Source organism: Thunnus thynnus, chromosome 18 (assembly GCF_963924715.1).
Source record: "Thunnus thynnus chromosome 18, fThuThy2.1, whole genome shotgun sequence".
Taxonomy (NCBI): Eukaryota; Metazoa; Chordata; class Actinopteri; order Scombriformes; family Scombridae; genus Thunnus; species Thunnus thynnus.
This window is the reverse complement of record NC_089534.1, coordinates 18,371,761-18,389,392: the sequence shown is the minus strand read 5'-3', so window position 1 is coordinate 18,389,392 and position 17,632 is coordinate 18,371,761. Positions and strand designations below refer to the sequence as shown.

At 40.0% G+C, this 17,632-nt stretch overlaps 1 protein-coding gene across 2 annotated transcripts in view; it reads right to left on the bottom strand.

Annotated features, from left to right (window-relative positions):
* mthfd1l (methylenetetrahydrofolate dehydrogenase (NADP+ dependent) 1 like) overlaps positions 1–17,632 on the bottom strand; it is a 43,750-nt gene that overhangs the window by 17,940 nt on the left and 8,178 nt on the right. For both annotated transcript variants that reach the window (XR_010924368.1, XM_067571842.1), the window contains exons 13-20: positions 17,511–17,557; positions 15,955–16,062; positions 15,596–15,670; positions 14,725–14,827; positions 12,744–12,820; positions 11,373–11,513; positions 10,681–10,749; positions 1,715–1,826 (exon numbers count right to left, since the gene is read on the bottom strand). Coding sequence is in view for 1 of the 2 variants with exons in the window: in XM_067571842.1 (XP_067427943.1) it covers positions 1,715–1,826; positions 10,681–10,749; positions 11,373–11,513; positions 12,744–12,820; positions 14,725–14,827; positions 15,596–15,670; positions 15,955–16,062; positions 17,511–17,557 (732 nt within the window). In the remaining variant the exon portion in view is untranslated. The remainder of the gene's footprint in view (positions 1–1,714; positions 1,827–10,680; positions 10,750–11,372; positions 11,514–12,743; positions 12,821–14,724; positions 14,828–15,595; positions 15,671–15,954; positions 16,063–17,510; positions 17,558–17,632) is intronic.

Below are 17,632 nucleotides of genomic sequence, written 5' to 3'. Positions count from 1 at the left end.
AACTATATATTTCTTCAAGAAATGGTTATAAGGTTAAAAGCTGTTTATTACAACTTGGGTCTTATTTTCATATTTTTTTGGTTATAGTTCCTTTTAGTAATAAGAAACTGTGCTCACCAAGTTAATTGCTGAGATCTGGTAATGCAGAGATATTGCTTAATAAACCTGACAAGATGAGAAGCATGACCAGTCGAACAATCATGCAAGTTTTAAGCAAACTCACAGGTTAGCCAAACTAAAACTAAATCAAAGACCAATAGTAAAAATACGACCCAAATTGTCCATTGTAAACATCTACCACAGTTTACAGACCTACTTCCTGATTCAACTATGCCACCGTAGTTGTTCATGTACAAACATTCATATGCAACGTTGAGTTATTACCAACATTTCAGCTGCACTCACTTTTAATTTTACTTCACTTTGCTTACTACAAATAAATTGGTTTAGATAATCAGATAAACAGTTTTACGCCACCAATTATCTAACTCTCATGTTTCTTCCCCGGTTGGATCTCTTCACCTCAGCAATTATTTTGTTGGTGAGTCCAAATAGACATGATGGCCAAAACTACAAAAAACAGACATGAGTTGTGACAAATCAGAATTATTTTTTAACTTGTTGACGAAATCAGATCATACAAAAACAAAAACATATGTGCAGAAATATTTATTTTTTCAACTTTACTGTGATATGTTTTGAGGAAAAGATTGTGGCATCAGAGAAATGAGATGAGAAGAGGGAGTGGGAGTGGGAGAATGAGGAAGCAAGAGGGGGCGACATGCATCCCAGCTGCCGGGGGAGGAAAAGGAGGGAGGTCGAGTTCCTTGCATACCTGAGAATCAGGTAACAAACACGCAGACGGGAAAGGGAGGGAATGAGACGGATAGATGGAAAACAAGTGGGGTGGAGAGGTGAAGGTATAAAACACATAACACACATATAAAACACCTCCCTGCCGCTCTGCTCCAGTGTTGTGAAACCCAACTCTCTACCCATGCTGCCTACACATTTGCCCATCTCACAGATGACAGCTGAGGTAAAAGGAAAAGGGTGACAGGGGCACATATAACATGTACACATTATTGCTCTCACACAGAAACCTATGCTCACATATACAAATACATAAATATAATGATGGAGAGCATTTTCATGTACATCAAATGCACCTGACCAGCCCCACAAACTCCAACACACACACACACACATTCCAAACATATTTCTGCAGCCAAAGTAAATGAAGACAGAAAGAGAACAGCGGGATAGATAGACAGATAAAAACGGGAATACTCAAGTATGCTTTGACGTTGCAGGGATTAGTGTGGTTTACTCTAAAGCATTCCAGGGCCTCTTAAGATTATCAATCTGCTTCCTTCCTCTCTCCTGTGTTTTTTACGCAATCTTTCCACCAGTTTCCTAGAAAGTTACGCGGGAGCAGGATGCCAGGGCAACACACTAGTCAACCAGATGCAGGTAGAACAGAGGCAGAACCAGAAGAGAGATGAATGTAGGCCAAAGGTTGCAACAGTAGGAAGGCAAGCTGAAGTTCATGACTGGAGTATATTGTAAATTTTAGTTTAATCTGCTCCGCTGAGGAAGCTTCAACCTTAAAATTCCTCCACACCTGGGACTCTTAAACACTACACTTAATATCCTCTTGTCTGTCATTCCCCAAGGTTGTGTGTGATCTGTATGCATGGACTGTGTGTCTTACCGACAAAGCCGTCCCGTCCAACCAACTTCAAAGCCAGCTTGTCTGCTAGCACCGAGGAGTTGCCATGGGCGATGTTGGCAAAGGGCCCAGCGTGGACAAACACTGGCGTACCCTGCAACAATTAGAGCGGCACACAAACATGCAGGAGGAGTTGAGAAAACAGTGTAACCCACAGCAACTCAACTGGCCAAGTTTAAATAGGGAATAACCAGCTCTTTCATACAACATCTTTCAGTCAAACTTTCAGGATAAACATTCAAGTGTGGATGCACTTTGGCTGGCAGTATGTTTGTCTTAACAGTAGGCACAAGTTAAGAGGTACTTGACTAGCAATGCCAGCCTGATTGTGGGCCAGGCCTCTCTCCTCTGTTGAGAGAGTAATCCAAGAAGGCTGGAAACAAACCCTAAAAGCACCTCAAGTGCAAGTTTCTGTCTTGGCAGTCACTCAAGCTCGTAACAATTACTTTCATTTGATATTTACATTGTGCCTAACCTTACCACAGTGAACATAAACATAGCAGTGAGAGTACAAAATACAATACACATGATAAAGATATGCAAATATATGCTCAGTATGCACAGATCTCATTTAATAAGTAGATGTGTGGAAGAATGTACTCTACAAGACAGAGCAAAAGTAAAACTTCACCATGATTTGACATCTGCATTTGATTGCACTGAGAAGTTAGTTACAATTAGAGGCAAAAGATAAGCTAATTAATTAGTTACATGATAAGTCAAGTGGAATCGTTTATTACTACTTTAATACATCCAGACCAGACAGGCTTTATAATCGGTTGCCATCTGCCAGATAACATCCGCAGACTGCTTAATGTTATTGAGCATAGTAGCAATTACCCAGATCCCTGCATGGCCTTAGTGGTTGAGGCCGAAAAAGTTTTTGACTGTATATCCTGGCCGTTCCTACCTAAACCTTGGATAACTTTGGATTTGGCCCAAACTTCATGAGATGGATACAGCTACTGTACACTGCCCCTCAAAGCATAGTCAGAGTTAATTGGCATAGGTCTCAATCTTTTGGTTTACTATAAGCAGATGACGTTTTAGTTTATGTACCAGAACATCTATGTTCTTTCCCAAGACTGATGGATTGCTTAGCCAAATTTGGAAACCTTTTAGGATATAAAGTCAATGTTGATAAAACAGAAGCTTTGGCTCTGAACTCGCTGATCACACACCAGATGAGAGTGTCATTCTTTTTCAGGTGGCCTAAGGAAGGTATATCATACTTGCACACCACTATACCACAAGACTTAGATAAGTTATATAATAAATTAATTGATAAGATATCTGCTGATCTTAACAGAAGGGCTGTGCTACCCCTTTCTCTCTCAGGTAGAATAGAGAGTATTATGATGAATGTGCTGCCTAGGCTGCTATTTCTTTTTCAAACTTTGCCTCTCACTCCACCAAAAAATGTGTTTACAATTTTAGATCGCTTTGTCTCCAGGTTTATTTGGCAGGGAAGGTGTCCATATATATGTAGAACTTACTAACTGTAGAACTTTGTATAAGATACAAAGTTCTACAGTTAAACAACAAGGAGGGTGGGGACTCCCTCACCTTAGGCACTTCTGGTTGACTTATCAACTAATGGCATTTACCATCTGGATTTCAGACAGGGTGGACACAGGTGGCTGGAGACAGTCTGTACTCCAATGCCTTTATCAAATGCTCCATTCGTTGAGAATAAAGTCCTAGAAAAGACCTTGGGTAGATGGTCAAATCTACTCTCATAGGATGGAGAGAGGTGCAGCGGACTTAAAGTCTCTTTAGTGATGTATCGGTTTTGTCAAGTATTGCTCATCTAAAAAGGTTTTGTACCCCTAAGCTTACTTAGATTTGTCCACCAGCTCATTGAAGACAAGGAATTAAAACATTTGAACAGCTGACTAATGAATTTAACCTGCCAAGATCAGATTTTTTTTTTTTTTTTTTTTTTTTAGATATCTTCAGATAAGAACGTTTTTGCTCAAACATCCAAATTGGAATAGCCTTAAGAAATCTGATTCCCCTATTGAACAATGCTTGATAAAGATTCAAGACAGAAAGCACACAAAGAGACCAATATCCAATCAATTTATATAGAGCATTTTCTAGTATGAAACAAGAAAACACCCTTCATACTAAACAAAAATGGGAAGGGGAGCTTGAATTAGAAATTGGCAAAGAGGTTTGGGAAAATATCTCTTCAGAAAGTCATAAAGTCACTAATGCAAAGCTATGGAGAGAGTTCCAGTGAAAAATAGTTAACAGATTCTATAGACCCCCTCACATCCTTTCCAAAATAGACAAACAAGTGCGTGTTGGAGGAAATGTGGAGACGGGTCAGCAAACCATACACATAGTGAATAGTGTACACAGTGCCCTCTCTTGGATAACCTCTGGAGGGAGATATTTGATTTACTTGATAATATATTTTGTTTTCAACTACCCAGGGACCCATTGCTGAACATCTTTGGGACAATCCCAGAAGCAGTGATGAGCAGGAAAAAGATACACTTACTGCATATACTAATAACAATGAACTCGCTTAAAAAAAAAAAAAAAAAAGATCCTCCAACCTATGACACATGGCAGTCAGTAGTTAAAGGAATTTACACAATGGAAAAAATAACGTTCATGTTGAGATTGCAAAATGCATAATTCACAGACCAATGGTCCCCTTGGCTAGAAGTGATGGATGAGGCATGGAGCTAGGCATGCTTGGGAAACTTTTGTGTTTCATCACTTTAGCTTTCTGGTGCTGTGTTGGGTAATTGCAGCTATTAAATGTCAGTGTTTGGGTTTTTGTATTAATTTTGGTATGTATCATTTTTTTTTGGGGGGGGGGGGGGGGGGGGAGGGTAATGGTTTTATAAACACACTGTTTCTGAATGGCACAGTCCCATACATAGAAGTGATGAGTTGATAAGGGGGCGGAGGGCAGCGAATGAGGGTAGAGATGTAGATGTGCATATGGTTAATTGGTTCTGATGGACTCCAGAATCTAAATGTAAATCTGGGCACTGCTTAGCAGCCTAGGCCACTGTCCAATGAAGTCCCGTTCCTATTGGTTTGGTGCTATTTAACCATCCGCAAGTACTGTGGTGAAGTTCGAGTTACTAGGACTACTACGCTACGCTATGAGCTAGGTTGTCAGGTTTGTCAAGGCTTTACGCAATGTAATAGCACGACGAGGTGAGTGAGAACTTACCTTAATAATAAGGTAAGTTAAGGTAAGTTATTATTATCAGTGAGATCAGTATGTGTTGAAGAGGTCTCTTCTCTTCATAGAAGTTTGTCAGTATCTGACAAAGAGCCTCAGCAACGGGGAGGTGTGCCCCTCGTTCTAGGCTTTCCCCCCCGATACGGTGGCTCCTATCCTAAAAATTCTAACGCTGTTCTCTCTCAAGGGACATTGATTAGTATTTCTAACATATTAGAGAATTATTAGAAAGCAAGGAGCCTTACCGAAATGTAGTTGAAGAAGCCTTGGATAAGTGAAGTAAAAAGGACCGAAAAGATGACATGTTTCTATGTTTCAATACATCAAAATGATCTACTTAGTTTTATTCAGCACAATAAGCAAAACACAATATCTCAAAAGGGAGTAAAAAATGACTTAGACTGCTGTTCCTTGTTAAAACAAGGGAGTTAGCAAATAAAAATCTGCTGAAAAATCCTAAGATGTTCAGCTCTCCTAAGAGTTACATCTTCTTTAATACAGCGGGAGCTGAGACAGGTTCCTCTCTATATTTGGCCCATCAGCAATCTACACAATATACATTTTTAATTCAAAGCATTTAATTGGATATTGGAACATGCATACAATGTATACATAAGTGGGTACCAAAAATGCTGTTATAAAACTACATGAAGTGTGCATGCACAGAGAATGTGGTCTGTGTAAGCCAATATCCTGTTTTCTGAGAATCTATACGGATGAGTCATTGCTGGAGAACAGTGGAGAGTACCGTTATACCAGTCTGTTATCTCTGACAAATTTAACCACAGTACATCACACACCTGTATCTAAGCAACAGCTCTCAAGTAGCTTTTCAGTCTGTGGAACAAAGCAGAGCCCTTCTCACTCTTTCTCTCCTCGTTCTCTTGGGTAAGGAGCTTGAGCAGAATGCACTTTTGACCTTTTATCTCACCTAACAGAATGAATGACAACAGAGTTGAGTATAAATAGTTGGTGGGTTTGGGGAAGTGGCGTAAAATTGGGAGGAGAGGAACAGGGAAGTAAAGGAAGTTGAATTTCTATTTAGTAGACAGAAAATGATAGTAATAGGTGACTATTTTGATGATCGATTACCACTTTTCAAACAAAAATCGCCAATCATTCTCTGTCCCAGAGATGCTGGATTTTTGAGGCTAAGACTGATTTTAAAAGACAGATTACTTAATAGTAATTCTTACTTGCAGCCCTAGATACATTTTTCTTTCTCAGCTGGGGTGAAACTCTTGCAAAAGTCTACAACTATTGCACAGACTCACAGCTGCTGTTAGTGTACAAGCAGCAGATCTAATCTGTACTTAGTACTGAATAAAAGATGTTTCGCAGCGTGCATCCAGCTTACACAAGGCAAGGTGTCAAAGAATATGGTTGACAAGGAAAGGTCTACTCCACAAGATTACAATCCTTCTGCTGCACTCATGACAGACTAAAATTTGCTGAGAAAACTGGTCAAGAAGAAAACTGGAGAAAGCCAACTGACCCATTGTTACACTGCATGTGAATTCCGTGAGAGGGAGGAAAAAGGAAGGATGGGAAGGCCTTACACGATTTTCTAAGCTTTTGTTTGCATACCTCTCCCTCTGTCTGCATAAACAGCCTCCCCTCAGAGGAGTAAATCAACCATTTAACAAGGTTCTGACAAATGCTGCCATTTGTCTGAATAAACTAGTAGTTTCAAGATTACATCAGCCTCTAACTACATGAAGAGAAACAGGGGTAAAAAAAACAAACAAACAAAAAACCCCACACTTTTAGTACGTTTAACCTTTCAATGACACATTCCTTTCTCTATTCCAATGGAATTTCAACAAACGTAACATATTACGTGAATTTCCATGTGTGTTTGCAACTCCTGAACTTCAACTTGACCCAGTTCACGCCTCACAACTCTTTCCACATCTGGACAAAACGGGACAACGATTCAGGAAATAAATCAGTCGAATGAAAGTGATGACTGGAAATAAGTGGAAATAAATGAATGAGTGGACATGAGGATTATGAAGACTGGGAAGGGAAATGAACAAAAACAGGAAGATGGAGATCATGTCACCATTTCCTCTTCTTGTGCATCTCTTATACTGTTGGCTACTGCGGCTGCAGAACAGTACTAAACTAATAAAATGTTCCCAGCCTACGTTCTCACACAGAACAAAGACTAAAACCTGAAAGCCTGAGTCAAAGACTGGGTTGTGTGACCTGTGAGAGCAGCTGAAATACTGGTTATCATTTGATGTATTTCTTTCTTTGTTGTGTCTTGTATATTATATATTTTACAAATGTTTTCAAACTAAGGGGTTAATGTTAGTCTGTCATTCAATGGCTGCTCTACATATCAACCTGCTGTGTCTATCTTTAAGCTGACTGTTGGCAGGCTACTCTCGTTAAAAGTTTATGTTGTTGAATTTCTGTCTGAGCCAGCGGTAAAAAATCATACTTATTTAGATTTCTACATCTTGATCTGACAAATCTTTAGATGAGTTATTTTCAACTAAATGAAATAGTAATGTTACTGTGTTATTCTGACATGTTTGTGAAGAAATCCTTCTCCTACGCTCGTTGAACTCTTGAACTCATTTTTATCTAAGGGCTATTTGCTGGACTTAAGGTTTAGCTACAGATATCTTCGTCTTAAGCCTACTGCCTTAGAAAATGTGTGGTTCATGAGCTACCTCAACTGAACTAATTTTGAAGGATTGCCCAACCATGAGGTCTCTGTGAGATCATCTGTGACCATACCGGTTTGTAAGAAGGAGTAAGAGTTTGTGGAAGTGTACATTTAGGGATGTGACTGTTTTTAACCTTACTTCTGGAAAGGTACAAAGCTGACTGGTTTGTGTTTGCAATCTTTAGAGAAAGGACCGCCTGAACAACATGCTTTCTATCAAAAAATACAAGACAATTGTATTTTCAGACATTCAGACATTTGTATAATTTTTACTGATTGTATAAGGGATTGTACGGTGTTTACAACTGCTTCAACAATTAACAATGTTTAAGGCTCTCTCTTATGTCTTTGTGTGTTCTTGAGTGAACCATGAAAAGATTTCCACAACAGACCATAGAGTAAACATACTTCCTCTCCCCAGCAAAGATGCATCCAGCCGGTTCTGTGAAACTCCACGTAGACAGGATGTGTGAAAAACACAGAGAATGACTGAGGTCTACTTAATAGACACGTACACAGGGAGCAGGTTTAAAAACTATCCCATTTCCTCTTGTACTATGTCTCCTACAAACCCTGTCCCATCTAAAACAACACTGCTCTAACAACAAGCTCTAACACACACACACACACACACACACACACACACACACACACACACACACACACACACACACACACTGACTTCCATATGCCAGCTTTATTCACATGTGTGCGTCTGAATTCAAAACACACAATCACGAGTGAAGAGGGCACGAAGGGCACAGGCGGTCACTGCGCGATGGAAAATTCACATGGCGCTCTGAGACCCGGCTGGTGCCGATACCGGTTCCCTGACCAGAATCACAGGAAAACCACACAGGAAACCGTTTCACACAACAGGACCGCAATGCTTCCTCCAAAAAAACAGAAAGTAACCAAATCTCTGCTGCATGCACACTCCGCTCCCTCTACACCCTTGAAAACACTCAATCTGGGACACACTGTGTTTATTTTCCCCACCCAATAGCCATGTAATCAAGCTTTCTGTTCAAAACCAACAGAGAACAAACAAACGAGAAATAGCCCTACAACAAAAAGAGAAACACAAAGCTGTTATCAGAGGCATGACTGCTAACATTGTGCGTATTGTAAACTTTCAGGACTTAAATCAATCCAACAGAAAAATACGCTTGGCTTGTGCGGCAAACATTTGGCTCGCAACCCAATGTCTCAGACTGTCAGTGAGGAAAGCGTGCACTGAGAGCATCAACATCAAAGATAAAGCAGACGCCATAGACGGGATGTGCAGACTACAACACATTGACCAGACACTGGAATGACCGGATGAGTAATGCACCATTACAGTTAAAGGATAAAAGAGTCATTTCGAGGATAGAGAGGAAAAGAACAATGTTTTTAGATCACAAACTTTATACTTTTGCGAGACTGGCCTGTTGACTTACATGTAACTTACAAGTTAGGTAATAAGAACTTAATCATTAGCAATATATCACTAGTTAACCAATTAACCAATTTCCTCTTGTGTGACATGCTGCCACACAACCAGTAGACTTTACTCAACACTGGTTGGGATCCTACTAGTGAAAGTAGAGTCCCCGTCTACTTAACACTGTTGTGCTCATTGTTATTTCACTTGGAAGGGGGAAAGTTTCTTTGTGCTCACCTTCAATCACCGTTAAAGGCCTATTTGTGACATCACAAGTAGTTTGGAGCCAATCGTGGTCCAGTATGTGTCATATGTAAGTGTGATGTGGAAACATGAAGCCTCCAGTGCTCAAACACTGAGGATGGTCACAGTGACCCTACATCACAGGTTATAGCTTCGGTGAGGACATGAGTTTTAAAAAGTGATTTTTCCTTATTGGACGGTTTTATTTGAGCATTTTTAGAGGCCTGAAGACAAACTGATTTTTTTTTTTTCTTTCTCATCCATTTAATCATCTTGTGACTCCTCTAGTTTCTCTTGACCACCAGGTTGGGAAACCACTGCCATACACTATGCTGAGTGAATTACTAATAAGCTTTATCTCAAAACTGAGAAAAAGTCCATGTCATTATGAACAATAATGGCAAATGAATAACAGATTCTGATATTCAAATAAAATATGGTGCTGAAATGATGTGCTATTAAGCTACCATACCTGTACATAGCTGAATACAAGACTGGTTGCCTACAATAGTTGATAACATTTTATTCTTTAGTTGTTAAAATAAATCCCAAAATTGATTTTATTAATAAAAATGTCATCTTCCAACAATGATAATATTTTTCTGGGCATATTTAATTCACAACCGAGCACAGGATGTAACCGATACCGGCCCCGGGGTAGATTGATGACATCTTCATCGCTTAGTGGATAAATTAGTTAATGGGCTAGTCTTCTATAAACTTCATACTTCCTTTAAGTGGACTTGTGTCGTATCAAGAAAGCAGACCAAGACTGAATGTTTGGTTTGTTATCGGTTCATTTCATCCATTAAACCTCCAAACTCCACTCCTCTCAATTTCTCCATCCATCACCTTGAGGGTTGGGTGTTTTCCTCAAGAACAGGGACAGCTTAGGGCCACTTATGTATATACACGTGTGTATGTGTGTGTGTGTGGACATGCAAGAATTGTTTATGTGCCTGTGTGATCACATGTCCACTTATCTAACAGTAATGTCTCAAAAGCAAAATGAAAGCCAGATGTTGCAAGAAGCAGAGTTATGTTATACGTTGTCACACCCAAATGAACGTTTCCTTAGGACAGTTGTATAAATCTGGATCAGATGTCCTCTGGACTGAGAGCTCCACCTGTCCTCTGCACACTGCTAAACTGCTATTAAGATTAAGAGCCAGGAAAAAGGTCAATCTATCATCCTTTTTTAAAAGCTCTCAGTGGAGCACTCTTTCTCCCTCTTTCTTGTCTCTGACAGCAGAGGTAGAGGCAGGTCTAGTGCACATTTTCCACTTTCCTGTGGATTGCCAACCTATTTATTCTACAAGATATACGTCAGAGGAAAATCGGTTGAGCAGGATAACAACTATTTAAGTGTGGTTATGTGCATCTCTCACCTCGAGGGTTTGCATCAGCGTGGGCTTGATGGCGTCTTTCATCAACACCGCCAGCGCCCCACTCACACCCTGAAAGGGAGGAAGAAACATGAGTATGGTGGTTGGAAATAAGGATAGGTTATCAGGACTGTGACAAAAATTAAACCTCACCAATACCAACAATTGATACTGATCTTAAGAATGGTCAAATGGCTTTCCTAAAATATGCCTTGTCAGCAATCTTTACACACCAACACATACATATAGCGTACACACAGTCATACACTCATTTCCACTGGGCTGGCCCAGAGGTGTGGTGATGTTTTTGCATCCTGGCTAATAAGAAAGACTTATGTAACTTTATATGGGAGCCTCCTCTACGACTCTGAAACAACACAGGCTACAGTCCTCAGTGGGAAACCAGAGCCAGCTGACCCTGTTGGATGGATCTGCTGAGAGGTGCTAAAACTCTGTTTAACTACTTCTTCTAACACGGTGCATGTCTAAAAAGGGGCTTTGTCATTACATTTGTTATTCTGTAAAGCACAACTATCTTCAAAAAGTGATTTAATACATTATTATGGCCAGTTAAAACTGGAAATCACTCAATACTTTTGCTGTCTAAATGCTGAGATGTAGCGATGATAAACTGAGATTGTCTGGGTTAAAATTCCCACACTCCTTGAATGAAAAGACCACACAGTAACACACACCAGGTCCTCTGCTGTGACAGGCTGTCCAGAGCGGCTGGTCCCCACCACCATGCGCGCCAGTCTGTTTTTCATGTCCTCCAGGCTGTCTGCCAGAGCCAAGATGGCCATGATCTCGCTGGCCACTGCGATGTCGAACCCAGTCTGGAGTGTGAGAAAATACATATCAAGTATAAACCACAAAGGCAACAAACAGAAGTTTTTGGTCAGTGGCAACTGCAACTACTGGATCTAAAAAAAATGACGATTTACCAGCAATAAAACAGACAAAAAGAAATTCTGTAGTTTTCTGGTTGTAATGGTTTGAAATCCTGTGAAAGTTTCTGACTTTCTTTCTTTCTTAATAGTTTCTGACTGCTCAGTAAAGAGCAGACATGGTTTGTAGGAAGGTAGCTTTGAGAGTAAATGAAATAAAAGAGTAACAAAGCATCACCAGCTTTATCTTAATGGGAAAGAGGATACATGTCTAAGGGATATGGCCTTGTTTTAGAATGATGCCTTTGGAGACAAAATAAAACAAATCTGTTTAATTTCTGATGTGACTTTCTGTATTGATTTATGTCAAATTAACTGAAAGACAAAGAGACGGACACAAGAAAGAATAAGTAAGTGAGGGCTACCCACAGGGAAGTGTACAGAAAACCACAGAAGTCTCTATTCCACATCATGGAAAAAAAGAAACATAACTTAAACCACATTAATCCACCAAGGAACACAACATTTCTATTCCCACTCCCAGTGATAATACCCAGAGGGGCTATAGTGTATCCAGTACTGGAGGAAGGTGGAGGACAGAGGAATGAAAGGGAAACAGAATGGATGAACTGATGGCGGTAAATGTAAGCATATGCTGAACCAGCTCAGAGGCTACTCCAGGTGTGTGTGTGTGTGTGTGTATGTGGGTGGATGGGTGGGTCATTTTTCTCCTTCTTAAAACATTTGCTTTCACTTAAGCCTGCTTGCTTCCCATTGAGGTGAAGTGTTTATTTACAGGATTTCATTTAGCTGTCATTACTACAGACATGTGGGTGAAATACATCTGGGGTTTGTCATGGGCAGAGGAGATGGGAAAGCAGGGGAATGTGTGTGTCTGTGTGTACATCAGAAAAAGAATTTAAAAGTGAGTGAGGTTACACTGTACAAGTGCCTAAAAACACAGGAATCATTTTAGTGATACAATGCATTGCAAAAGATGCCCACCAGCAAAGCCAGTAACAACAGTGTTTGTGATACTCTAGACTGAATGAATAAATATTTGTAATGAACAGGAATGTAACATATTTATGACAACTAGTGCTGTAGATGCCACAGTACAAAAATACATTTGTTCATATTTTGGTTATCATAAAAACAAATAAAGGGCACGCTGCATACCTCTCTGATCTGTCCTTTTTCGGTGTTTGCTTGTCCTACTGTGATCTTCCTCAAAAAACGGTCGTTTGTATCAACCACTGAAAAACAAAGACAAAAAGTTCAATTCCCTGCAAAATTTATTTTTCATAAAATCTACTACTTTGTGCATGAAAATGTCAGATATTATAATAGACAAGAACCATAAACTTTGAATAAAACTTGATCTGATACCTCAGACACACAGAAGATGTATTTACAGCCTGAGCCTGACAGACCAAATCCATTTCCACACATTGTTAAATAAATACAAACGCACATACACACACATGCACACACCGAACACCCAATAACTGACGGGAAGAGAGATTCTTATCTCTTACTGTGAGTAGGTGTTGACACCCTGAAAGTGCTTACGTGATGGAGGATATGCTATGTAAAAGTTTACTTACTCAGCACTTGGCCTGTTCTCTAATAATGTGGCTAGAAATCGGTTATGTGGCTATGCTGTTGTTACAATCAGCCTGGAAACCACGTTAATCAAACGTTATCCTGATGTTGCTTTGATGTAGTGAAAGGAGAAGTAAAAACATGTCTTGTTACATGAACACAAAAGACACACAGTCACACCCACATAACATTAGGCGGTAAATCTGTTTTTAATCTCCAGGGTTTGTGTCTTAAGAATGCCCTCTGGAGCCACTGGACTAAATACCACATCAGTCATAGCAACAGCTGCCTGGTTGTTCTCACTGACAACTTTAAACCAACACAACTACCACTGAGGTAGCTATTCCCACTCCTACCATACTCATTTATTATCCTGTGACTGATGGCTGCAACACTTCTACATAAAATGTGTTAATTCAATGTAAACATGAGGACCAGGAAGTTTTGTCATGGCCAATTTTCATTAAAGAGAAGTTTCTGTAGTCAGTACTAATTTTAGAATTCACTATATCAAAAAGGAAAATACACTTAATTCGAGATTTCATGTGACATTGTTTAGTCATGGAATAATTAGATACTTCTTTCATGTAAATTAGATTTGTGTGATAGCCATGATGTTGCTTTTGATAGAGTATGTCTCCGTGCTGCTTACAAAAGATCATACCGGGTGTTCTGTGTCAAGCACCACCATTTGATTGTCAATGGAAAACTGTCAGCAAGAAATATGAAATAACAACATAAAATATCATGCTCTCAACCAACACAGTGCCAGCTCTAAAATGTCAGTCAACAGCTTCAAGGGGAAATTCAGTTCTGTTCCAAATTTCAGTTTGACTTTAAAATAAATCATTACCCCACTCAAAACATCTGTCAGTTAATCAGTGGTTAACACTGCCAACTCCATATAACCACTTCAGTAAACATCACACTGCCTGGTAAAGTCAGTGATGTTTCCTGCATACCACCAGCATCAAGGTGAAACGCTTAAAGAAATTGATACTTGATTCAACATCATCTTCGCTGTAGTTTGAACATGTGTAAAGTTGCAGATGAAGCTTCAGGATGCTTGTTTCATGTAAAAAAAAAAAGGCTTTAAAATGTATCAAAAAAGCTTTAAAATGTTTCTGCTGCTCACTCACCCATTCACACACACACACACTAACACACACACACACTAACACACCAATGGCAGCAAGCTACCACACAGAATGCTGGCGTGGGGTTCAGTATCTTGCCTGAGGACACTTCGACATGCGGACAGGAGGAGACAGGGATTGAACCACTGACCTTCTGATTAGTGGACGACCTGCCCTACCTCCTAAGCCACAGCAGCAACAGCAGAAGAGGAATGACAACCCACTGACCCAATAATTAAAGTACATCATATGTTTCAGACATACAAACTGTCTGGTTTTAGTTTGATTAGCAGAGACAGTAATAGATATAAATATTGAAATTCAGTTATATTCCCCTTCAGTGTTCGTCAGCCAGGCTGAATGTAAAAGTTTCAACCAGAAATAATGTGCAGAGTGAATTCCTATAATTCTAGAGATACCTCTCTGCCAGGTGATCTGGGAAGGGTCAAGGTCAAGACGGACAAAGGTGCTGACTTCCTGTGGTGTGAGAGATGCAGGGTCTATTTTATTGATGCCAAGACGCTGGAATCAAAAGAGAGAAAAAAAAAGATTAGAGGATCCTCTGTAAGGGTTTCAGGGAAGTGATGGTTGGGTGCAATTTTTGGCTTTGGTTCAAATGTGTCCACATTTTGGTCCCATCTGTGCTCCTACTGCTGGATACAATCATTTATCTTATATTTTGTGAATATCTGACAACTTATATTACAAGTGATACTTTTCTTGCTATTTCCACATTAGCTGGACGCACAGTATTAAAGCAGCTGTAAAAGAAAAAAAGCAATTAAAAGACTATGAAGCAATCAACTAACTGTCAGGTTCAAAGGGTTTACTATGAGTGCTCTTCTTAAAAAAAAAACACAGCTTTTTATCTCTCACTCTACAAATTATGACCAATAAATATTTTATAGTCCTTTTAACTTCTCATCCTGGAGCCCCTCGTACAACAGGACAGACAAACACTGAGTTGACTTCTGTCCCAACTTCACCCTTCTATCTCCATAACATCTGCCATATGCATATTATCTGTTAACACTTGATATCAGGCATTCTTTATCAACACTACATAAAATAGCATAACTCACAGTCATATAAACAGATAGGAGCTTCATAAGACATAAGTATTTGGAGATGAGGACAAAGTGATGAATCAGTGGGGACATTTTAAAAACAGGCTCACTGAGGTCCCCTAGTGGATGAAAGTGTCCTTTTTACAAGAGCTCAACAACAATCCTGAGGGCCGGTTACTGTTGTTGACACTAGTGACTCTGGCACTGCGGTGTTTAGACTTACACGTAGCCTGGCGATCTGGATGGGTGAAAATCTTCTGACTCCATTCACTGAAGGGACAAGTCTATTGAACAGGGCCTTAGAGGTATAAGACAAAAAAAATATGATTATGTGTGTATATGCATAGAAATTACAATTCATACACAGTTGCATACTGCAATTTTAATTTCTGCAATTATAACCAGAATATCAAGATATAAGCATAGCTGACATTTAATTTAGAAAGTAACTTAGTAAAGAAGATTAAGTGTGCAGTAACACATTTCATAATTTACTTTTCTCATATAACTGAGACAAACAACAGTTTCACAGTTTACAAAGTGTGGTGTCAGAATTACTTTGCAAACTCATCATATGGTCACCTTGTCTGATTGGGTCGCCTCATGAAGCATCCTGGCATCGATGGCTGCTGCCACCAGGTTATTGGCTGCGGTGATGGCATGAATGTCACCAGTCAGATGGAGGTTGAACTGAAGTGCAAGTGAAGGTTCAGACAGAAAAGAGGAAGAACAAACAGAGACGGCAGGAAAGTGAAGGAGAAGTGATTAAACACAAGACAAATATACACCTATTCAGTAATGTGGTGGTACACAGTGTGGGTTTGGCTGTCCCCGCTGAGAAACCATTTCCTAACCATGGGGGTTAAGAGTTCGGTATCGCATGATTTATGTGGATTATAACAATACTGTAATCTTCCCACAGCTTTGACTTTGTCACCTAGGTCTTTAAAATATTATGACAAATATTCTTTCTGTTTGGCATGAGCCCTTCAATCAAAAAGGAAACAAAACATTTTATTTTTCTTAAAAGATCCATGTATAACACACACACACACACACACACACACACACACACACACACACACACACACACACACACACACACACACACACACACACACACACACACACACACACACACACGCTTTTCTTTCTGATTACTTTTATAAAAAATGTTCTAAACTGGGCAATAGAGCTAATTTGAGTGCATACTGCCAAATGAATGGAGCCTGTCTAGACGTAGAGACAGCTCCTTGTAAGCAAGTAGCTTGGCAGGAATCACAGTGCGGGCACAGAGACAATCAGGTGGGCCTAGCCTGTCCAAAACCAAGACCAGTCATACTTAATAAATTCTGAACTGCTTCTAAATTGGTTTACTTCTGATGATTACAGCAGGAGACAACGGGGCTTGGTGTTGAACATTTAAATTATTTCATTATAGTCCAATGATTCAGTCAGTTCTCATTATTGAGAGAACCATGTGCTAAGTCACATGCTGCTGCTGATGGGGAGAGGGCTGAATTAGCAGCCACGTACGTGTCGTTAATACTTGGCACTTGTTGAGGAGAAACTGGCACAGGAGTGAGTTAGATGTCTGGGTTGAGAATGATGGCTGAACTTGAGCTGAATTCTCTTCCTCCTGCTCCTCATGACGTCTTTTTGTGACAAACTTCAGCAAACTGCTTTGTTTCATCATGGTTTTTATCTTAACCTACGTTAAAAGCAGCTAGCTCAGTAGACTTCTGTTCCTCTGTGAAATGTGCAAGCTGTAAACTGAGTAAAAGATGAGAGGTGCAAAATGCACTGCCACTCAAAAAAAAAAATCTGACCTATCATCGTCATCATATGGTGTACTCTAATTAGTCCTAAAAGGCTTTGCTAGTGCTGACCCGCGTTGTCCGGAAACAATGTTATGCCAAAAGAAGGCAGTCCTGCACAGTGAAAAGATGCAAAGCAACAGAATGAATATGAGCTTTCTACTGAAAAGAATATATTTGGATGTAACTCTTGTAATCACCAACATTTTCATTAGTCTGTGTCCAACACTGCACGCATGTGTGTATTTTTGTGCACTTCAGGTCTTTGAAGCTAACGCTAGTCCTGCTGGGGAGCACTGAGAGTCTGTCTGTGTGTCTTACCTCCTCCATAGGGATGACCTGGGCATATCCCCCTCCTGCAGCTCCCCCTAGGCACAAAGAAGAGGCAGCACAGTCAGAGGCAGACAACGGGACAGGGACACACAAAGGAGGGGTGCTGTGTG